This window comes from Cyclopterus lumpus, chromosome 13 (genome assembly GCF_009769545.1).
Source record: "Cyclopterus lumpus isolate fCycLum1 chromosome 13, fCycLum1.pri, whole genome shotgun sequence".
In the NCBI taxonomy this organism is placed as follows: domain Eukaryota; kingdom Metazoa; phylum Chordata; class Actinopteri; order Perciformes; family Cyclopteridae; genus Cyclopterus; species Cyclopterus lumpus.
In genome coordinates this window covers 3429118-3452970 of record NC_046978.1, presented here as the reverse complement: position 1 = coordinate 3452970, position 23853 = coordinate 3429118, and the positions used below count along the sequence as shown (strand labels likewise).

Genomic DNA, 23853 nt, shown 5'->3' with positions numbered 1-23853 from the left:
CTGTTTCGTGTTGAAACAAAACCAACAGTGCAGTTAAATTAAAAGATATTGTGTTTTATATTGCACAGGCCATTTTTTCTGGACAACGGTGTTGCACAGTTTTACCACAAATAAGTTTGTTAAAACGTGGGAAGGTCTGGGCCCTGAAAACATTTTAATGACAGAAAACATGACATCCAGCTGATTAACGGAAATGAGCCACATATTTAAATTAGGGGTTTTAAAATGTGCTTATTTATCTAATTGTGAAACAAAAAAGCACATACATTTTTCCTCCATAACAATTTCAGCCTTTTCTTGCAGATAATGATTTTAGACTTTAGTCGTGACCATTTGAGGAAAACTCAATGGGAACTGTTGTGCAGAGTATTGCTCTTAATCTTTTCTGCTGTGCCTACTTCCGATCTAAAAAAGTGTTTGTGGATCACTGAAAGGGGGCCATTAGACAGATCCTGATTTTTCTTTCCTGTCGATCCAGGTGGAGCGCCCTCCGTCACCCATGTCCATGGCTCCTCAGTCCTCTCTTCCGCCTGTTCCGCCCAGACTAGACCTGCTACCACACAGACCTCCAAACCCACCTGGTGCCTGCAGCCCCGGGGTCACCAGTAAGGTACCTGAACATACACAACCAACAACACATTGTGAGGGCAAGATGGGATGTATTGAAATTAATGTGTGAAAGCGTTTACATATTTCAGTCACACAGCAGCTTTAACATGCGTTTTAATTGTCTAGCTTATGTCTGGAGGGGTGTGTCAGGGAAATAGTGTTGTCACAAAAAAAAAAAAAAGCTTCACTTCTTTTGATGAATCCAAAGAATGACAGCAGATAGCAAATCCAGACTTAAATTGGAAATTAATATCAGGAACTCTGTTATCAAAATTGCGCTTACTCATCCCTGTGACAGAAGTAAGGTATGAAAATGAGCCATAATCAGTGTATTTTATATTCTGCATATAAGTGTTGGTGTTTTGTTCATCTAAGTTATGTATATTGTCAATGATGATAAATGCATTCAGTGTTCTTGTTGCTGAATGGACTATTTCCAGCGTAGAGAATAGCAGCACTGAGTTTTCTTTTTTACATCAATATTGAATGAAGTCTAAATGAGCTCTCTCTCCATCTCTGTTTCTACCCTCCAGGCAGCATCTCACCACAAAGACAAGCCTCTTCCCCTCCCCCCAGCACTGCGTGATCTCCCCCCTCCTCCTCCAGACCGTCCCCACACAGCCGGGGCAGCCCCCGATGGACGGCTGCAGAGGCGGCCCTTACCCTGCACTCCTGGGGAGCCCCCTCGAGATAAGCTCCCTCCTGCACCCCCAAACCGGCCCCTGGCTGATTGGAACTCCCGTCCTGTTCCGAAGGCGCCCACTTCCTCCTCCTCCTCTTCTTCTTCTTCTTCTTCATCTTCTTCTTCTTCATCGTCCTCCTCCTCCTCAGCATCCTCATCCACCCAAGTCTCCAGTCTGGGAGTGGACATTCGAGCAGGTGTCAGGGAACTCTCCAACCGGCACTCCCTCCCCTTGGCGCTGCCTTCCGCTCTGGACACACGGTCAGACTCGTACAAGCACAACAGCTCCCTCAGTCTGGATCACCAGCTGGTCAGTGAAACCACAGAACACCACAGCTCCCATTTGGTTTCATGTGTGTTCATTGTCTACAGCTACAAACACACAACATGTTAGTAGTAAAGTTTGAGAACTGTTTTTGTGGCTCCACCTTCTAACAATCCAGTATACTGTTCCGTGTATGTGGGTGGGTTTTTGGCTCTCTACACAACCACAGTTTGGGAACTTTTTTAATTCCTCTATTAATATTTGTAAAATCCATTATGTTCACATGGGGTTGGATGTGCTGTCTCAAAGGTATGATGGTTACATTATGGTTAGATTGTTAATGTAGTATCAGTATTTGGTTTCAATATTCATCACTTTAAAGTTTCTAAGATTGCAGCTTCTGCTTCCTTAACAGAATTTTGTGGCAGTCGCCAGTCAAGATTATGACAACCCCAAAGTCAAGCCCTCAACCTCAGCCAACGCCATCTATTCACTGGCAAGCAGGTATGATGTACTGCTACTAAAAGACTGGAGCGTCTGATCTTTGAATGAAAACATTTAAAAGGCCACACAATACGTACTTCTTGTTTCTACTCAAAACATTTAGCTTTTTGTGTTTATGTTTCATAAATCCATATTTATAGTTCTAGTGTAAATATTTTTTTGTTCCCAGACTTTCTCCAGCCCAGAGGCCAGTGACAGGAGAGGAGGCAGGTGACAGTGAGGAGTCAGAGTACATGATCCCCTCCTCTCGCCCCGTCCTGCACCCCATCACGGCACCATCTGGAGGGGAGACCCCACCAGTCCAGAGACCTCCACATCCTCAGACTGCATCAGCACTCCAGACACCGAGGCAAGCTACTGCAGTCAACTCACGGTATTCAAATCACTCAATGAATTTATTACACATCTAAATTACTTTGACAACTGTAATACTGCATCAGTTATGGCTGTTGTGTTGTTATTGTTTGCTGTTGTAGGCCGACACCGGCTGAACTAGAGGATGGACCTCAAATGTATGAAGCCATGTACAATGTCCAGGCTGGGTCACAACAAGCCAGTGATTCAGGTATTTTGATTCATCAATATTTGGACGAGCGCCAGCTTAGACGAGCAGTATGAGTCACTATTTTAAACCTCCCTGTCCTTCATGCAGACCTTTCTGTCTACCACCCTGCAAAGATTAGTCTTTTCATTTAACTTGATGTTGTTCTCTGTCTATCAGATACTGCAGAGCTAATAAATTGCTTTCGATCCATCCCAGACTATTCAGAGTTGCCCCCTCTGGCGATGGCCAATGGCCCAAGAGACCATGTAGCCGTGGACAGGGAGGAGGAGGAGAACAGCTACGACTTCCCAAAACCCCGGTTGCCAATGGCCACGGCCCGACGGACCCTTTCAGAACTGGGGGGGTCGTCTTCCTCCTCTTTATCTTCCTCATCAAGCTCATCCTCCACAGTTGCTTCCAGCCGCCTTTCTCTTGATTCGGATGCTGGAGCTGCAACACGTAAGTACACTTGTCCTCGTTGAGGCAGAGTTTGTTTTTATGCACAATGTAACTTTATTGACCCTTTAAAATATAGCTTTTATTAAGAGAAATGGCACTTTAAAGGTCACATTTTACATGAGTGATGGCAGACTAACTGGTTTGTGGAAAATGGTGTGTCGGTATCATACATTTACATGAATGTAAAAATGTGTAAAGGCAGCCTCTTTGTTCTGCTCCTTAATGTCCAAAAAGCAAAAATTGCTGATTAATCAATATCTCAAAGTAATTCAAAAGTCTTCTGACCGGGAGAGTAGTCTGAAGAGTCGATCAACGCGTTTTTCTGCTACCTGGAATGAGGCCAGGCATCATACCGATTTTCCAGAAGCTCTCTGAAGTTAATGTTAAATGTTGATTGATTACAAGGAATTGATTGCATACATAATTTGTTCCAGTACGTACAATCCCAGTGTACAACAGCTAAAGACCAATCATGTTCTCAGAGAGTTGCTGGGTAACATCGGTGATCTTGAAACAAAACAAAAGAAACAGTAAGTGATGTCCAGGATGTTTACCAGGAATCACCGTGGGCGACTGTGGCCCAGTAGTAGTGCAGAGTCGTCTTCAATCAGAGAATCGGCGGTTCAATCCCTGTCGATGTGTCCTGAAATACTTAACCCCAAATTGATGGGCATGTTGGGGAATGATGACATGTAGTGTTAAAGCACTGTGAGTGGTCTGGAAGCAGAAAAGTGCCATCCAAGTTCAGTCCATTTACCGTCTGTCATCAGAATCTCACGGAGGTTGACCCTGACCACAAGGTTGTGTGGACGTTTGACTGCCACTCATGCAGCATTTAGTGACTTTATAGAAAGTGGAGAAAAGCGTTTCTCTCCAGTGAGATGACATTTGCTACCTACACAGTAGGAGTGCCGACTGTCTGAGTGTTTCACTAAACACTTAGATCGTCATATCTGAGGACCAATTAAATGGCTCTCAGACAAGCTCCCAGATCATAATTGGACTTATGAGTGCTCTTTTAAAGGTTGCTGCAGTGGAAAGGCCAACCAGTTTACTATATATACAGTATTATAACATTTAATCAGTGTGCTGTTTGCCACAGGTATTTTATTTTTTTTTAAATGAGATGTAAATTATTTCCAGTAAAGTAAGTCTTCATTTCCACTGACTTATTGAACTCGAGGGGTCCAGACCTTTCACCTTTTTTTAAAGCCGAGTACATCCCCTCTCTCCTTTTCTTCAGCCTTCTCAGAGCCGGTGGAAGCACCAGAGAGACCTCCAAAGCCCCTTCCCAGACGAATCAACTCAGAGCATCGATCCAGCCCCGTCCCACCCGTCCCTGCTCCACCCTGTGGTGGAGCAGCAGGAGGAGAAACCAACCCCCAAATCACTTGCGAAATTGAGCACCTCATGAGTGAGGGATACTCTTACCTGGACATCCAGAAAGCACTGTTAATTGCACAGAACAATATTGAAATGGCTAAGAATATCCTCCGCGAGTTTGTCTCCATTCCCTCCACTGCGCATGTTCTCACATAGCAGTCTCCTTGTGCGTATGCTCTCTCGCCCTAGCTTGGCCCAGCCTGGTTGGGTTTAGGTTGGCACCGCCCAGCCCAAAAGCCCGGTGCCTGCAGCACTACCTCCGGTGCTGGCCGACGCTCTACATCCCTGTGGATTTCTAACTGGCTGTTACACCAGTGAGCTCACAGCCTCGCTGGGACTTTGCGCCCTGCACTCCATGCGCTTTCAATAGTGTCTGGCCTTCTTGAAACTGCTACAGCAGGCCTCTTGGTTTTCATGGACATCTCTGCGGGATGTACCGAGCATGTGTGGAACATTGACCGGACGCCAAATGGCACCAGACTTTCGTAGGAATCCTGGGAAGGTGGATTGTTATTTCCATTGTTGAAGCCTCTGTCTGAAAATGTAACAACACCTCACAAATAAAACTAAAAGTGTATGTCTATATGAAAATTTAATATATGAGTAAATATATATTAAATGTGTGTAATATATACAGTACGTGCATATATAGTATGTAAAAATGACTTTGAGGGTCGCTGTTGGTACAAGCGATATCGGTAGGCGGGGACCATTTTATAGAGGGCTTTGGCCCTTTCTCGGACTGAGGGATGTGAGAGTGGAGAAATAAAATGTGAGGAAGAGTCAGGACGTCTTCCTCACCAGGATGTGTCGGCATCCTTTAGAAGATGTGCAGCGGAGCTTTTTCATTTTGAATTCAGTCTGTTATGGCCTTTGATTAACAATGTTGCTTTGGTACTTTTTTTCCTCCCTTTTTTCATTTTATTTTTTTTTTATTTTTGAAAAACATGCTTGTTTTGTCATGTTGTATTTTTCCAAGTAGCATGGCGATGGTTTCAGGTCTGGACTGTTGTCTGGCAGCGTGTGTTTATATGTGTGAGTTTGTGTATGTAAGCATGTGTGTGCGTGTCTGCCAGACCGACTGCTCAAGACCTCTTAAATGAACCCCCTGTTCCTGTACAACATGAATGTGGGACACATGCTCCAACTCTGTGGCAGTGAGCTCCTGAGAGGACGAGCTAATGCTAATGCTAACGGCCCTGCAGCACCAGACAGGCGAGTGTTGTGTGATTCGTGAAATGTATTCATTGCGTCTTCGTCTCACTTCATTGGCTGGCTGGTTGAACGTGTCCGTCGCCTGCACAGTCAAGTGTTATGAAACAAAAAAGATGACATTGATTTACTTAGGTAATATTTTCTTGTAATATTATCATAAATATTGTTATTATAATTCATTCAGAAGTGCTTCACTGCTGCTACTATTGTTAGTGCTAAACAATTAAGCCTTAAATGTACATTTGTGAATATTGTGTTTACCAGTCATCCTGTTCCTTTAAAGTGACAGTATCACCTTGTCTCCGGTCCGTTATGTAGCATACTTGAAAGTACAAACGGCTCGGGAGCCTGCAGCCCTCTCAAGCTGGCGACTCTTCAGTGTTCAACTTTAAATATATATATTCTCTGTGATTCTCTACCGGTAGACTCTGCAATAGAGCAGACGAAATGATGTTGGGATGTAAACCAGCCATTTTGTAATGGTTTCAGGCTCACCTTTCATTAAGTTCTTTTCTCTGCCTGTTCACCCCCACTAACCGGAAGTGACTGCAGAGGCCTTTGAAAAAGTAGGCTCATGGGTTTCCAAGTCTCTATTAATATCAGTATTTGGGCCAAATGTAAGCGCTAACTCAGGAATAATGTTCATCTAAACAAGTGGCGTTCAGCCGAGCTGTCACAAACCCGGAGGAGACTCGGCTCACCTGCTGTCTCTTCATCCAGTTGACATGTAGCTGAAAGTATCCGCTTAATGAAGTCACACAAGTAGCCTATTTATTTTTTTGTTGTCACATCACAACTTGCACATTGTTTTTTTTACTTCCAATGTTTGCAGGACTACAACAGCAGCTTAATTTCCAGGTACTATACATGAATAAGATAAATAAATGCAAGGAACTTTGAGGGCATTGACTTAAACCTCTCCCAGCATATGAAGAAGGATTTTTTTGTGGGGGAGGGTATAAATCAGGCCATAGCCAATCAGCACTTGCTTATTCTGGGTAGCTGCATTGTTGACTGGAAGCTATCTCTGCGCTGTCCGGCCAGCTCGTTCTTTTGTCCCTGTTCCGAGTTGCCTTGAGAAACTTCTTGAATGATGGGTAATGGGCGGGAGGTCCTCAATCCTCAATACTGTACCAATGGGCTGTTTATGGTTTGAGGACAGCGTGTCATTGTTGGTATTATTTAACATTTGTTATTGTTTGGTTTTCTCACAGTGTACCAATCTGTGCTTTGATACTGTCACTCTAAAGAAAAAGCTTATTGTGCAAAGTCAGTAATATGAAAAGAAAAAAATGGCTGTTTCATTTCATTTTGCATTCCTGTACAAGTATTTTGTTCCAAAGTTTTTGTTTACTTCTGTGAAAAATTCTGTGAGCAGTGCCACATGTTTAGAGTAAGGCTTTGCTTTGACCACAAGGTTGTGTGGACGTTTGACTGCCACTCATGCAGCATTTAGTGACTTTATAGAAAGTGGAGTTTGTTGGTATTGTTCTGTACCTGGTGATCTCGGAAGGCTCGATTGTGCAGTATGGCTTGTATTAACATTAATCTGTCCTCTCTGCCTTGTCAGTCGCATCAAGCGTCATCTATGAGAACAAGCGCAGATCTGGGAACGGTCTCCTTTACGTCATCTTTCTTACCTGGAAGATGAACCAGGTCCCAGATCAGCGCTCGGCCTCAGGACTGGGTGCTGTTCCCCTCAGTCCCTGTGTTGGGGTACTTCAGCTCTCTGCCAGAAGAGGGAGCTGTTGTTCCATGTAGTGTCATTTCATCAGTACAAGTCATTCATTAACTTTTTGATGGTTTTTAAAGCTCATATCACGTTGGAAGTATGCACAGTGCTGTTAATAAAATGATAAGTAAAAGCTACCACATGTCTTTCCTCTCTACATGCATATTCAAATGTGTTTAGCTTTTAAATGTCTTTTATGGCATACTATAACATGTTCTTAAACTTTTTTTTATTACATACTGTGACATTTTTATTTTGATTATACAACACAGATTATTTCTTGCCATACTATATTATAAATTTGATATCACTTCTTTAGACGTACTATATGACTCTGGCTTCATATTTAGTTTTTTCAACTGTTCTTGTGATATGATGTTGGTATGGCCTTTTTATACTTTACTATGATTTTGACTTGATGTAACGTACCACACATGACTGTTGACATGCTAAACTTGGTTTAACATTCGATACTATGAGTTATTTTTGACTATTTTAAAGGTAATATACAAATCTTTTTTTGTGACTGACATCTGTCCTCTGACTTTCGGGACTTTTTTGACGACATTATGCTGCCCGAAGACACATTTTCCTTCTTCCCCATGTTGAGATGTGCATTTACAAAAGGTTAAGCTGAATGATCTGAATTAATTTAGTGGAAGTTTACCAACTTCTATTCATCATATAATTAGTACATTACATACAGGTGCTTTTTCTGGGGAAACCTACTCAGAAATTTCAAAGACATCTTTCATCATATAAATACTTTTTTTTAAATCTGCATGACCCAAAATCTGATACGAAAATGTTTTTTGTGAATCATTAACCTTCACTTTTACTCAGTTGTTTAATCGTCCAACTCAGAATTAGTTCAAGCTTTTCTTTTCATTTAACAGTCAAATCTTTATTTGGTATACTTTTCAAAAAACTACAAATAATGAAAACAATTTGTTGGTGAATTGGTTTGAATGGCATTAATTGTACATTTCACAACTCCCAAGGCATTTTACAGATTGCAAACATCCAAACCAATCAACAGTGGTAGTTCTTAAAAGCAGCAAAACAAAACGGAGTAGGAAGGGTAATTCTGGATGATACCTGCACATTACTGAGCAGCGAGCACAGTGCATATTCATTGTTGATTGTCTACAAACCTAATTTGCATATGTGCAGTCACAGTCATTCCCCCCTCCTCAGTAGTCAGATATTGTCGTCGGTCGTCATGTCTGAGGGGGATTATATGTCTCTGGGAACCAACAGATTATTTCAAGATTCAGTCAAAACATGAAATAATTCATTCATTATACAGATTTCTGTCTTTTCCTTATTGGGGAGAGTAACTTCATACCATGAACCATATTTACCATGAACAAAAATCTGTTCTTTCCTCATTCGAACTAACATAGCTACAGAAATACTTTTTTTTATTCGCATACAGTCACATTCAACCAAACCACTGTTTCACATTAGAGAAACGGAACTGCATAAAGAATAACCACAAACAAATCAGTGCACTGAACGTTAAATAGAAACATAACTAACAATAGAAATGATGAAATTTCTTCAGGATTTTATTTAATTTCAAAGGCGTCTGTAACTTTTTTACTTGGCTGTTGTCAACGCTTCCACTCAAACACAGAAAACATCAAAACTAGACTGTGAAGGGGAAAAAAGTAAAGTAAAGAGAACTACAAATAACCCTTCTTTCTCAAATGCTGAAAATATTATTCACCCGTCTTGCAACAATATATATTTTGCAATATAAACAAACTGAGGAGTGTGAAGATGAGTGTGTTAGCTTTAGAGAAGCCACAAATGTGAACGTTGTGATTAAATGACCTAAATAGTTTGTTTTCAGGGCTAGAAGGTGTGGCTGTAACTGGCTGTTGGGGCCGTCGGGTCCCAAAGAGTTCAGTGTACAGACACAAAATATTACAAAATAAAAACAAGACATCTACTTGTTGCACTCCACGAAGAGCATCCAAACTAAATAAAACACTATCTGGTCATTTCTTTTTGGTTGTTTTTTTCTATTGTGTTATTTTAAATAAAGAAATATATACATAGGTTATAATATGTACACTTGATAAAGAGCTATTTCAGGCTGCTCTTCAGTGATTACTTTGCCTGAGGTGATGTGTAGTCCGGTATAAAAACAGTCCGTGGTCAATGTTGTGCTCAAATTATTGTTCTACAGACAATCAGCAGTATACAAGGCTTTTGGTAATAAGAACCATAGTTTCCATGGTGGGAGATTTATTCGCAGAGTTAAGGTACGGAGTGCTTAAATGACTTCTCATTAAAGCTCATTCCAACAGAATGTTTTGCTGGATGTAACGGACAGTAAGCAAAAGCTGCAGCATAGAATAACTTGAGACTCAGGCGGCATCATGATATTATCTGACAGATGACTTTTCCATGACATAACTCTGGATAAGGGGCTGTGGTGGAAGCCTGAAGGCATCGGCCGGTCTGAGCCTGAGAGGAAAGAACAGGAGCAGCTGCAGTCGCCTCCTCACTTCTGTACATCCAGGTATGCACCTCCCTTTACTCCAGATGGGAAACACACAAATTAAAACACAACAATAGAGGGCACGGGAGAGGAGGTTGAGGGGGTGTAAACATGTTAAAGGTGTAATCAGATCAGCGGGAAAAAACAGCATCATCTTTGGCAGTTTTCTACTGAAACAACTGTTCACTGTTGGTTTAAACAGGAGATATCTACCTGGTTGCTCGGCGGTTGCTTTTCCCCGTTGACCCCGAGGAGCACGGCTTCCTCAGTGTTGTCGCTCTTCATCTCCACCACGATGTTATCTTTGCCGGACTTCTCTTTAGTGCTGCAAGACCAAAACATATCATTAAAAGAAACATACATTTTGCAACAGAATGTTTTTCTATCTAGCCATACCGATGATGATTCATTGTTTGTTTTCATTTCCATTTTGGACACTTGAAGGCAGTGGAAACAAAGCCGTGAACATAACATTAACATACTGTATAATAACCTTTTAAGTTGACCTTGTCCTTTAAGTTGTCCTTTGTTAATATGTAAATAGTAATTGTAGCAGCTTTAACCATGTGAGTGTTAAATTACACTAATTAATGTTAGGTTTTCTTTTAGCAGATTTGTCCATGTGTTTAAATTGTATTTATATATAGCTGATGTAAAGCCAATGAGGGATCAGATTTCTGCCAAGCAACATAAACGTTGGCCATGCCTGCAATCAGGTCGAACATCTCAGTTGGCATCCAACATAACGTTCATATGGTTTCAAAGGTTGATCTGGAGAGTGGACATCTAAAATGTATGGTGGCAAATGGCCTATGACACTGACACATCACCTCTGTACCCCGAGAAGGAAAATATGAAAGAATTCCATTGAATATTACCTTGATAAAATAATTTCTAATTGAATTGACTCTACCACATTTGTAAACCATCATCTCCAGATTTCATATTCATTATGACATTTTATTTTGCTTTCCACATTGAATAAATCTGCAATTTAACTTTAACTCAAGAAGGTGAAGTCCTAATGTATATAACTTGTCTTACTCCACTTCCTGCTCTGTCTCTCTGCCATGCTGGCCTTCTTCAGGTCTTATTTTGTCACCAAAAGCTAGTGAGTATCTAGTTTTTGTTTGAGATCCACCAAATAGTTGGTGTCCACTGCATTTGTTTCTGCATCTAAACCCTACATCTCCACCCTCCAAGTGGTTCTGCTTGTACTTACAGGTCTTGCTTGCCGGACCGCCCACAGATCTTGCCCTTTTTGTAGAGGAAGTAGAGCACACTGCCCAAGATGGCCAGCAGCAGGATGCAGATAATGATGACTGCAATGATAACACCACTGCCCTCTGGTGGGGAAGAAGCACAACAACAACGACAGGGTTACTCACTGTAAATGGATTAGGAAAGAGAGGACGGTCTGAAGCAGGACAGTCGGATACAGGATCGCATCAGGCAGGCTGTGCAGCATTCCACAGTGTGCAGGTTCAGTAGAAAGCATTTGTACAGTTTGTCTACGGGGTGCAGCACTAGTGTCATTCAGGTGGCCTACACCTGGCAACCTAAAGAAAGGAAGTCATTCAGGAGTGAAGGAGGAGAGGTGCACTTGTATATGACAACATGCACAGGAAGAGGTGGAGATGAACAACTCAGTGATGGTTTGATGCCTTGTTCATCAGGACAGAGGGGAGGTCTGATGAATGCTGGGAGATGAGAGAGGGAGGTGCTGTGGAGAAGTGGAAGGAAGCGTGTTTGCTTTGAGAAGGAGGTGAGGGAGAGTCTTCAGCAGTGTAACATACAAACCTTTCTTGATTTTCTTTGGTGGGATAGCGGGTTGTGCTTTGACGGAGAAAAATCACATGAGAACAATTATCAGTGGGTTGACTGGGTATATTAAATAACTCATCCCAGCAGGCCTGACACACACACACACACACACACACACATACTTTAGACCTTCAGCAAAAGCCTGACCTGGACACACTTAATGTTTCATTCAAGAGGATCTTATTTGAAGCTAAAAAAAGCTAAACATGTAGCCTGATTGGCCGATGTGGTCAGTCGCTCAGCGGTCATTTCCCAGACCGGCCCTGTTTGATGTCATTTAAACGGCGCTTCCCCAGAAACAACAACACAGAACAGTTTTTTTCTCAGAGGGGCTGTACATTTTCTGTTATGATGTACAAGAGAGAGACGAGGCAGGAGGAGGGAGAAAACACAAGGCGGCACACGTAATGGGAGTCAGGAGACTTGCTCTGAGTGCATTTAAGCATCAGCTGCTTCCTAGAGTCACACTGATGCATGTGTGTTTCTGGGTGTGTACCGTGTATTTTGTATGTACCCTGTATATCATGTCAGTCTTTTTTAATCAGATTTAACAGAAACTTAATTACTAATTTGTCAAACTTATTAAAAAGACCACATATAAACAAATTAGTTGAATTTTATAATAACAGAAAAGGAGAACTGTGCCAACAATGTTGTCTCTGCAACACTTCACAGGCTTGACAGCAATATCACCCAATAAATACTATAGATACCTTGTAGAAACCACAGTTGTTAATCAGAGTGATCGTTAACCAACACTGCTGTAAGGACCTTTCAGTCATGCCTCTGTGGTCATTGCTGCAGCCTGAGGTGCTGTCAAGTGTTCCTTTCTCACTCTCATTCCTTCTGTCTGACGCACAGAAAGAAACGGCTCAGCCATCATGAAAGAAAGGAAGTGTGTACACCACCTGATGCTCAACATGCACATAATAACCCTCACTGACAGCTGAAGCATCACTCTCACTCAAGTCCTTTTAACAGGATTTACAGGAGATATTTTCTAAACTTGTTGTAGTTGACTCGACTTGAGAGATGCGAGGCCGACGGTGCAGAGTGACTGTGGTCTTACCTGTGTCAGAGGTAATGGTAGTGGTATTACTGGTAGTAGTGCTAGTGGTAGTGGTGGCTGGTGTGGTGGTGTGTATAGCTGAAAACAGGTAAAGGCACAGAAGGAAGGACACTCCTGTTAACACACTGGGGGGAGGAGGGGAGCACGTTTAACAGCCGCACAGCCGCACAGCTTCACAGCGTCTTGTCCAAAACCACAACACTGAATCCCCAGGATGCACAGGGCCGAGCTCGACGCCCTCAGACACAGTAAACATAAACAGAGAAGTGACACTGACAAGATGGGGAGGAACAGGAGGAAAGGGGGGGGGGGGGGGGAGGTAGGAGGACAACAGGTAGAGACCAACACGCAAATAAACACAAGAGAGTGGAGACGGGAACGCATTCTGCCGAAGAAACTCACTGGCTTTGATGTTGAAGGTCACCGCGTCAGTGCCGAACTCGTTGGAGGCATTGCAGACAGCGGTAATGTCCGAGGTGACTAGGATGCTGACATTGCTCTGGACTTCACCCTCAGTCTCTGTTTCAGATGCCATCTTGAGGATCTGGTACAAAAACACACAGTTTACACAGAGAAGAAAAAAAAGCGGTCCACCGGTGGAAATGGTTTCCCTTTCTTCTGCATAAGTCAGATTTAAAGCCGACATCCTGTCAGAGACTGAAGAAAGGTGCATCATCAGTCTAAACATACCTTCAGTGGCAGCTCATAGCACTCTCATAACATTAGGGATTCAATGCAGAAACACCGGAAGAAATACACTTGAGTTGGATCAAAATCAGTGACCGGTGCTGTTGAAGATATCGCACTTAAATCACAATAACAGAGTCTCCGGCCCATGTGAGTTTGGCAATGGCAATGCTTGGAAGATGTTAACTGCGTTCACAATTTTAATTCCATTAAGACTAAATACTGAGGTCAAACTACAGCTGAGGTCTATCCATCTCGTAGATGTGGAGACATTTCACTGGATAAGTGAGTTCTGACCTGCTGCTGGTGCTGTATATAAAAGTATGAGGATAGTCTAATTAATTAGCATACATCCTCTCAAATCGTATACATAGCAATCCATCAAATAAATGTTGAGATATTTAATTCTCGACCAAAATGGAGATCCACACAATATTGCCATGCATTCATTGCTAATTACCGTGAATAAATATCCTTAAAATGCTTATTAAATTACTGTAATTTCAATAAATACTAGAACACTGTGCAGAAATACACCCCATTAACAACTCATACACAACCTGCTCCTAATTTCCTCACATGTAGAGTAAAACAACATTTAAATAAAAGAGAATTTGAAACGCAATTTGTTTGAGCTAAATGAGACTTGTTCCTGTAATTTTAACAGTGTAGATTGTTTACTGTAAACCAGTTTGTCATGATTGACCCGACAGACACATTTGGAAAAACTTTGCATATCTGCTGCAGCTGTCGATAATGAAACATAGGAGGATTCCCTCTGCTGTACCTTTCCATCAGAGGTGGTCCAGATAACACGGGGAGTTGGGAAACCTCTGACATTACAGCTCAGATCGACTGTACTCTCAAAACTCTCCTCTATCTCGTTGTCGGATGGCTTCATGATCTTTGGTGGGCCTGCAGAGAGAAGAGCAAACAATAATAACATCGAAACGTTCTTGTGACCAAAGCTACTATAACTAGTAGACTGTTGCTAACCCACAAAGACTTTCCATTCAAAACGGCCACGTTGAACATTGAAATTGAAACTACAAAAAGAAAGTGAAAAAACTAAAACAGTGTATATTATATTATGGCATTTCTTGAAGAATGACATTGATTATAGACTAAAAAGCAATTTAAATATTATATATATGTGATCAGATTTACCCTGGACTTTGACATTAAGTGTCCCGCTGGTTTCCATTCCTTCAATCTTAAGCACAGTCACCACGCACACGTACATCCCTGCTGAGTCGAATGTAGCGTCCTTCAGGATCAGACTGTGGGCCGTTGAAACTTCTTTTCCATTCTACACACACAACGGGACACAAAAAACACACTTAACACACACACATAGATATGATGCAGAGGTATACTAGTTTTTAGTACATCAACAAATCTTTTCAACAATCATTTCACAAAAAGTCCTATTTTAACTGGAAAACTGATTATTTCACTAATGTTCTCTCCAACCAATACAATCAGGATTAAAATAAGTAAATAAGATTCAATGGTCTTTTTTGGTGTCCAAAACTTTTGGACAAATCTCCGCCAACCCAAAAAGTCTAATAAAGTAAAAAGCTATTTTTTTACAGACTTCTGCATGAAGTTCTATACTAATGCTCGAGTCTCCACCTCCTGAAAATGAGCCTATGATCACCTAATCTGACACACGCAAAACTATAGCGTAGACGCATCCCAACCTAAATCCTTTGAATGTTTCCCACAGTGCCGGACTGCACACAAAACATTAGGGCGACAGCTCTTCTAAATGCAAGAGACAACATGTTGCTGCTGTTTGTGTCTTAGTTCTGCACTGCATGTGTGTCGGTGACCTTCATCCAGACGGTGTGTGTCTCGAGAGAAGAGAGGGCGTTGCAGGTGGCCGTAAGCTCATTTCCTTCGGTCACCAGAACAGTGTCTTCGGGCATCACAACGGCAGGATCCAGATCTACACACACACACACACACAGCAGGGCGAGAGGGAACACATGTCGAACCGGGCACGTGCAGTCGTACAGCTGGCCGATTGTATTTATCATGGTCACATGTCACATCAGTGCAGATTCCTCACAGTTGACGAACACAGTGGTGTTTCCCGAGAGCTCCTCGAAGGTGTCTGTGTCCATAGAGGTACAGTGATAAACTCCACTGTGTAGACGGGTCACATCATCCAACACCAACACATTGTTGACTAAAGGGTAATTATCCTGCAAGAAGCCAAAGTAGTCTGATCAACACATGGACATGTGTCAAACAACTATCTGCAGGAAGTAGTAACTACGCTGCTGGTTTCGCAAGTGCATAAATAATGAGTGCAAAAGGGTTGATTTTCTTACATTTTCGTGCATGATTGTTAAGATTGAAGAAGGCATATTCCCGTTGCCGCGACAGTGAAGCTCGATGGAGTCCCCTTCCTTGATGGTTCCCTTTGGTGACTCCACCCAAACACTTACACTTGTGGAGGGGTCTGAAACAGAGAGCGACAACTTCAGGGTTGTGGTCCGACCTTACATTTCTAAGGTTTTTGTGATTCCCACAACTGTCCCTGCAGCAAACAAGGCAAATCAATGCAGCCAATCTGGAAAGGCTCATATATATATATATATATATATACTATATATATATATATATATATATAGTATATTATACTATGTGGGAAACTCACAGTACACAGTGATGTTAATATGGTTGGTCTCGGTCATCATTACTCCTCCAGGAACAAAGTAGTTGATCTCGCAGTAGAACAGATCATCTTTTTCCTCCTTCGTCACCTTCATGCTCAGCTCACTCTTGACAGAGAACAGACCACTGGATTCAGTCGTGATGCTGGGAACCACCTTCACCACTGGAAAACAAGGAAGGACAGGGAGGGAAATGGAGAAAAAGGCTGTGTCGAACGTAGAAACGTTACTGTAGATGTTGATGTCAATCCGTCTCACCATCAACACGTAGCGGAGTTTTGTTTCTGTACCAAGTGATGTTCGGCTTGGGGAAGCCATTTTTGACCTCGCAGGTCCCAATCTGTAGGAGAGGAGAGAAAATGAGAAAAGTCCAAAATTAAAATAAATCAATTGTAGCCCGATAGCCAGTACATTATTTTTCTACTTTTTAAACTCAAAGCTTGTTTACCTTGGATGGGCCGTCTTCGTTGACCGAGATCCCTGTTTGCACACCCTCAATGTTGGGAAGGTCTGGTGTTACTGCATAGAAATTAAGCACTAAATTAAGAACTAGAAAACGCTACATTTTTCAGAGAAAATGTCTGTCTGTGTGGAAATTGTGGGAGTAGGTTTTTTTTTGATCGAGCTAAAACTGAAGTTTTAACATCTGAAAGGTCTGAAATGGGCATTCTATAACTGTGATTATAGAAAAAAAATGTACTTATACAAAAAAGTGCAACGGGCGAAAATTGACCGTGACTTATTGTATGACACCCATTCTCCCAGCAGTCACCTGTTCTCTGTGTTTGTGGACTTTGTATGTTTTCCCTTGTTACTCAAACTCTATCTTTAATAATCTTACCGAACACTCTCAGCTTTGTGCGTCCCTCCCCGGTCCCTTCTGTGAGACCTTTGATGAGACAGATAAATTCCAGTTGGTCTTTCAGCTCCACATTGCTGATAGTCAACACGATCTCTCCAGTGGCTCCGGTACCACTCACACTGATCCGGTCGGTGAACTGTGTGCCTTTGTCGACAACCTTCATGGTGGCGTCCTGGTAGTAGATTTTCTGCTTCTCACCAGTCCGCGTCACCTAAAGGCGAGAGCACACACACATGAAATATCACACATCATCCTCTCTGCGTGTGCGTGCATCAGGGTTGATGAAACTCACGTAGAACCACTGTATCATCATGCCGCCAACGCCTTCAGATGATGTGAACATGCAGGCGATCGAAGCTGTTTCTCCCCTGAACACCTCCACTCGGTCCATCATGTTCACCTCCACATGAGCCGTCACTGGAAAAGAGAAAGACAATATATGTCTGTTTAACATGTTTTAATCGTTTATCACCATCAACCCTGATGTTTGTCCTAAAACAAAGAGAATGTGTGCAATTGTTTTCCTTTTTTTTTTTTTTTTTTTATCACTGAGTAGTCGTCCCATCTAAATGAGTCATTTCCTTTTTCAGTCAAAAATCATGTCGGAGTGAGTTTTAAATATGTTCTTATATTTCTTAAACAAAGATCTTTGGTGATTTAACAAAAATGCTCCTACAAGCCAATGAGTGGGAAGGGTGATGTACATGTTTGTGTTATTTATCGCCAAGCTGCCATCTCAAGTTCCCATGCAAATTTACAAAATCCAGCGAGATTTTATGATCAAAAGAGTGCAAGTCAAAGCTCAAACGAATGAATACAATATGGAAAGAGTCCCATTGACGGTCCCATTTGTGTGTGTTTCATTTGATCATATTCTTATTTGAGGAAGGTTACAGCAGAAACTAATGCTTCTGATAAGTGCTTTCTGGTTGACAAACTATGTAATGGAGATATTGTTTCTAAATTACCTCAAACCTTTCTCTGCTTAAACTTCTTCTTATTTAGCCACCTAAATAAATGCCAATGCCAATATATCGGCGTGAAGCCAATATTGGCCGATACAGTATGTCAGCCAATCAAAACTTAAGCCTTCATTGAACTGAACCTATAATGGACAGATTGTAAAACGACTGAACCTTGAGGTTGATATCTGACTGATGATGATCACCCTCACAAGAACCAGTTCCGTGGTGAAGATAGAAACCGTGGCACGCACACCCAGTAAAAAAGAAGAGAGGAGAAAGTCATGGAGGGTCATCGGGAAGAGAGAGATGCTATGACAGGAATGAGAAGCCCACCCATGTCCACATTAATGTGCTGCATTCCACCATGTCACCCTCTCACAGGAAGAAAGGCTCAATTTACAGGCAGCATAGTAGCCCCACTGTTCCTCCATGCTCCGTCTCCGATGAACGAGGTGGTTTTCCCCTTCGAGGGTCTCTAGCCATCTGACTGGTCTGTAGGAGGAACCCCCGACTACACTTCTCATCGCAGTGTGTCAGTAGATGTACGAGATGCCAACGAGAGATGTAGCCCAGAGGTACACGAGGGTGCCAGGTTTGATTTAGGCTTTCCTGACCGTCTGTTCATTGTGTTGCTGAATGCAGCTTTTCTCGTAGTTTATGTCAAGAGCTGCTCAGAATAATGTAAATGTGGTTCATCTGAGTCCTGCATTGACCTTCATTCTAACCCTCATTCATTCATTAATTCATTCATTTGAATCACAAGAAGCACAACAGACAATACACAATAAAACACACAGTAGTCCGTTTAGTCTCATGTCCCATAAACAAGACCAGGATTTATTTCACATTGTATATTACTTTATAATTAAATAAAGAATCCAGGACTATACTTCCCATGGTGTCTCGTGGTCTTCCTCAGAAAACCGAGTTTGCTTAGTTTTCATGGAGACAGTTCAGCACGTGACCCAAGAATGGAGCTTGCTTAGTTATCATGTTCCACACTTGGGCTAATCTACTGAACAGCTTATATGACCATATTGCCCCACTAGAGAGCTGCGCTCACTAAATGCGGGGCTACTTGTGGTTCCTAGAGTCCTAAAAAGTAGGATGGGAGCCAGAGCCTTCAGTTATCAAGCTCCTCTTTTATGGAACCAGCTTCCACTTTCAGTCTGGGAGGCAGACACAGTCACCTCATTCAAGAATAGACTTAAGACTTTCCTGTTTGATAGTGCTTATAGTTAGGGCTGAATCAGGTTTGTCCTGGTCCAGCCCCTTGATATGCTGCTATAGGCTTATAGGCTGCTGGGGGATGTTTTAGGATACACTGAGCTCTTCTCACCTTCTGTGTGAATCCATGTCCCATTAATGCACATTACTAACTTTGCTTCTTTTCACAGGTTTCCATGGATCGAGGTTTTATATATATATATATATATATATATATATATATATATATATATATATATATAGTCGTACTTATTCCATCATTGTCTGCTTACTACTCTCAATGTATGAATGATGTATAAATATATATATATATATATATATATATATATATATATATATATATATATATATATATATATATATATTATATCAAACTTAAGGTGTACAATGTACTTTGAAGGTGTTTCAGGTATTGTTATGTATTAGCATGTATCATTGTTACATGATTGTCAACTGTGGCCACAGTTAAGTTACATCTTTTTTGGAGAAGTTTTTACTTTTTGTTAAATAATATTTTTGTAGTTGAATAAAAAAACTGTAGCATAGCGCCACTGAAAAAAAGGTTAATTGTTTTACATTTCATGTCGGCTTTTTTTTTTTTTTACAAAATAGGGCGCTATTATACTGCATCTGAAGTTACTTCATGTATGAAAAATCATTATATTCATAGTCTTGCAGTTAATGCATTAACATAACCCCAGGGATGCCAGCTGATGATCTTATTACCCAGCAGACACTGCTTCACTCCTGGCATTTCATTTCATCATCTGCACGGATAACAAACACTTACAGCTTTCCCCCCAAACTGAACCTGACTGCGTCGACAATAAACATGCCTTCCCCTTCTTCCCCTTCTTCCTCTTCTTTCCCTTCTTTCCCGGCTCTCCCTCCCTCCGTTTACATCTCAACCCCCCTTTTCTCTCTCACCTGCCTCTCGCTGTGTGTTGCTGTTTACCACCAGCTAATGGAGCTGGATGGATGCTTTCCTGTTAAAGAAATCCAATTAGTCTCTCCAACATACACGTTTCCTGGCCATTAGCGTTGGAAGGACAACGCTGACTCACTCACAGCATCCCATCCCCCATCTGAGGACTTACCTACAGTGAGAATTGGGATTCAGATTCTAGTTTGTTTCAGACCGAATGTTTCACAAACTCTTCCTTCATCCTGTCTGTCAGCTGGAGTCTGTTTGTTCACATGAATCTCACTCAAATCTCATTAGTAACTTGACCTGCATTTCTCTCCACAGTGCATCAATCAGAGCGGCTGGCACTACGAGGGCTCAGATCGATGCTGTGTGATGATGGAAGAGCAGATATTGGGAGTCTATGCACATTTGATAACAGTTCTAAATCAGTGTGACCAAATAAAGCTCAGCATCCCCTCTCACATTGGCTTGCTGAGAAAGCAGGGCCTCTCCAGTTTTATGAGCTCCCAATATTCTTTCCCCTGAAAGTGTGTGTGTTTGACCCTGAGACAACAAACAATTTGCACAAGAGAGGGGAATGTGCTCTGTACACTATCGTAAATATCTAATGACCCTGAGAAGAGGAGAGTAGAAACCCAAAGATTGCTATTCCATACATCAAAAAAAAGCTAAACATTAAGAACCATTAAGAGAAGGTCAGTATCACTATAGGCTGTATGCTAAATATGGAGCCAGAGCCAGCAGGTGATTTGCTTACAGACTGGAGGCAGGGGGATTTACAATGCTTACAATGACAACACTGTTTATTTTCCCACAAATATGCAGAAAACATAAAACATACCATAAACATTGTAGTTAGAAGGGATATTTAGCATGGATTTATGAAGGTAATTGAGTCTGGGTCACAAGCATACACACAAATGCACATATTCTTCCATTTGAATTAGTATCAGCGCTTTCCTCAACAGAAATAAACACCTTGGTGTCTCTCCCCCCGCCCCCCCCCCCCCCAAAAAAAAAACACAGCTCACCCCACAAAGAGGGCAGATTGTATTCAAAGGCACTGTAAACTTATGTGCACTTAAAGATAAGACAGAATAAGCCTGTTATAAAAGGAGAGCAGAGCCAGAGAGGATAAGATAATCTCGAGGGAGAAGTCATTTCAAAGACATTGTTGTGTCTCCAATGAAGTCAAAGCCTTTTGTCAGGATACACAATCAGTTTCTGTTTTTGGAGAGCGATGCTAACAAAGCGTCCTGCCAGACTCAGAGCTATACATTCTCTTAATTCCTCAATACCAGAACAAGAAAACCTCCTATAAAGACAACTATTGTCAGGTGATCAGCACACATCAGGGTTCTTTATCTTGAAACATCATATGTATTTTGAGCAGACGCTTCAGTCCTCCCTCTGGACTTGTACAGTAGACGGATGAGATGAAGCATGTGGTTGTTCAAAGGCTGGAATCTGTTTGGACTCTCTCCCCATGAAGGGTTTAGCCGACAGGCTGCAGTCGACCTGCCCTCTTCTGTCTGCTCTGGCAGCTGGCCCAGACCACAGATGGCCATTTGAGAGGGAGAGGACGTCCACCTTCAGCACATTAACTGGCATTCAAACCAGATTATCGTCCTGGACTCATTTTGACATTAATCTAACAGAATGGTGGCGCAGGTGCAGAACATTGCCCCACAATTATTTATGGGAATGTGAAAAGTTTCTTTTTCCACCTCCCTTTTTCTTTGTTTACTTGACTCTCTATGTATTACACAAACAGGTGTATTCATAATGCATCAAAAGCTTCTGAAGCGATTGTGGTTTCAGTTGGACGTTAACAAAAGCAATCACGTTCTGTCTTTCCTTATCAGTGTGAATTAACAAAGTTCCCTCATTGTATTACTGAAACGTGATCTCTAAATAGCATTGCATTCTTTCAAAACTTTCTATGATTAGTGCAGAAAGGTTATTTCTAAGAGACAGGGCTGCAACACGGGCGAAAGCTGAAAGCCAGACAAGCAGCTTACAGACAGCGTGATGTTTAATACAGCACACAATGTGGAAATGCTCAACAAAAGGCTGAGTGAGTGGCGCAACACGAAAGGATTATTAGTTAATCAAAATGACTCATCCCCATAGAAGTATGGAAATGCTCAGCAAATGTAACATTTCATTATGTGGGGACCAAGGATATACTGAATACATATCATGTTCTGTTCTGTATCTGTTGATTAGATTTCTTCTTGTGAAAAGTGGAACATGTTGCTTCATTGGTGCTAAAGAAGGTCGCCAGAATAACCCTTAATATCCAAAGCAACATAAACACACTGAGGATTCTAAGCTGTATCTAACTGACCTGAACTTGACCCCTGCTCTAAATGCATTATAACATGGTATTCAAATGTTTCAAACCACATGACATACATCCTACTCAGCTATGTTTCATTCACTAGTTTCCAACCACTTAGTTCAGGGATTCACAAGCAGCCTTTCTGCTCTCTCTAAAAGGAAATATCTAGTCCAGAACCCATTAGTCTGAAAGAGAGAGCATGCCCTTTTGTTTGCATTACAGAGTCCTTACATAACCTGTTTCAAATGGTAAGGTATTGTATTAATGTTTACATACTGGGGATTCCCCTGCTTAGACTGTAATTCATGTTTAATTTACTTCTGGCATGTCCCCCAAAGAAAAGGCTGAGGCTTCACTGAACTAAAAACATGTAAGGACTAGCATGAATATTAAAAGAATTAATGATATCAGGACAGCGTGCGTGCGTGCGTGCGTGCGTGCGTGCGTGGGGACAGGAACCTAGTTTTAATTGCTTGCCATCACCCACTAGCTTCTTGTGTCAGGTGATCGCACTTGCTAAGAAACAGTGTGAGCACAATTGCGGGAACAAAGAACAACAACATGTGGGAGCACGTATAATCACACTGAAAAAAAACAAGGGCCGTATTACATTCAATTATAATTTTATAATTTCTTACTGAAACAAAGCATGCATACCACAGTGTGTATAACATTGAACCAAACATTTCCCCTCAGACATGCCTAAATGAAGCAACAGCTCGGGGACATGTTTCCAGTCCTGTCACATCTAAGAATAACAATGGCCTATCAAGCTTGTTTGCTTACATGATACAGCAGAATTACAGTGCACTGACCCGACTGCCACCAGAAATAGCAACTCTGCTTCAGGACAGGGTGAGCCAGAGAGAGAGGAAGCATGGGAAAACAGTGCCTCAGTCAGGCTTCTATGGATGTAAATAGGTCTAATGAGAGCAAATAGAGTGAAGAGTGATGAGAAAACAGATAAAAGACGAGCGAGAGAGAATAGAGAAAGAAAAGACAGAGGTGGGAGAATTCAAGCGATGTGGGAAGAAAGAGGGTGTTTGGTCCTCTGACATTGATCACACTAATCCCTCAATGGCACACTTACAGTATCTTGCAGAGAAAAGGACATGTTCTCCAGATGAAGTGAGAAGAGGAATACAGAGAGGCAAACTAGTACTCCCTGACCTTCCACCTTCATTTCTCCTGACAGGCTGCAGGATGTCAATTACTTTAAAGGCGATTCATGCCAAAGATATATGTACCTGGTATTCAAATCTGGTAAACAGATGCATTATAATTCTGAGTGGCAGTGTAGCAGTTATGGCCTTGCAAATGTTGAATAGTTAACCTTTAAATATTCATATTAATCTAGT

General features: G+C 41.7%; 2 protein-coding genes across 6 annotated transcripts in view; one reads left to right on the top strand and one right to left on the bottom strand.

Annotated features, from left to right (window-relative positions):
- The window catches only part of cbl (Cbl proto-oncogene, E3 ubiquitin protein ligase), a 28785-nt gene extending 23511 nt beyond the window's left edge, over window positions 1–5274 (top strand). Inside the window, exons 11-17 of one of the 2 annotated variants that reach the window (XM_034549099.1) lie at window positions 479–610; window positions 1143–1601; window positions 1972–2060; window positions 2230–2409; window positions 2537–2625; window positions 2821–3063; window positions 4307–5274. In XM_034549099.1, the coding sequence (XP_034404990.1) occupies window positions 479–610; window positions 1143–1601; window positions 1972–2060; window positions 2230–2409; window positions 2537–2625; window positions 2821–3063; window positions 4307–4602 (1488 nt within the window). In that variant the 3' untranslated portion in view covers window positions 4603–5274. Of the gene's footprint in view, window positions 1–478; window positions 611–1142; window positions 1602–1971; window positions 2061–2229; window positions 2434–2536; window positions 2626–2820; window positions 3064–4306 lie in introns of both variants that reach the window. The other variant, XM_034549098.1, reaches the window with a different exon arrangement.
- Window positions 5275–8279: 3005 nt separating this feature from the next.
- The window catches only part of mcamb (melanoma cell adhesion molecule b), a 31018-nt gene continuing 15444 nt past the window's right edge, over window positions 8280–23853 (bottom strand). For 2 of the 4 annotated variants that reach the window (XM_034549101.1, XM_034549100.1), the window contains 16 exons: window positions 17324–17448; window positions 17011–17242; window positions 16618–16688; window positions 16428–16509; window positions 16154–16333; window positions 15825–15955; window positions 15560–15695; window positions 15321–15436; window positions 14653–14794; window positions 14273–14400; window positions 13201–13342; window positions 12799–12876; window positions 11706–11741; window positions 11128–11251; window positions 10119–10230; window positions 8280–9943 (listed from right to left, as the gene is read on the bottom strand). In XM_034549101.1, coding sequence (XP_034404992.1) covers window positions 9941–9943; window positions 10119–10230; window positions 11128–11251; window positions 11706–11741; window positions 12799–12876; window positions 13201–13342; window positions 14273–14400; window positions 14653–14794; window positions 15321–15436; window positions 15560–15695; window positions 15825–15955; window positions 16154–16333; window positions 16428–16509; window positions 16618–16688; window positions 17011–17242; window positions 17324–17448 — 1838 coding nt within the window. In that variant the 3' untranslated portion in view covers window positions 8280–9940. The remainder of the gene's footprint in view (window positions 9944–10118; window positions 10231–11127; window positions 11252–11705; window positions 11742–12798; window positions 12877–13200; window positions 13343–14272; window positions 14401–14652; window positions 14795–15320; window positions 15437–15559; window positions 15696–15824; window positions 15956–16153; window positions 16334–16427; window positions 16510–16617; window positions 16689–17010; window positions 17243–17323; window positions 17449–23853) is intronic. The other 2 variants (XM_034549102.1, XM_034549103.1) reach the window with 2 other exon arrangements.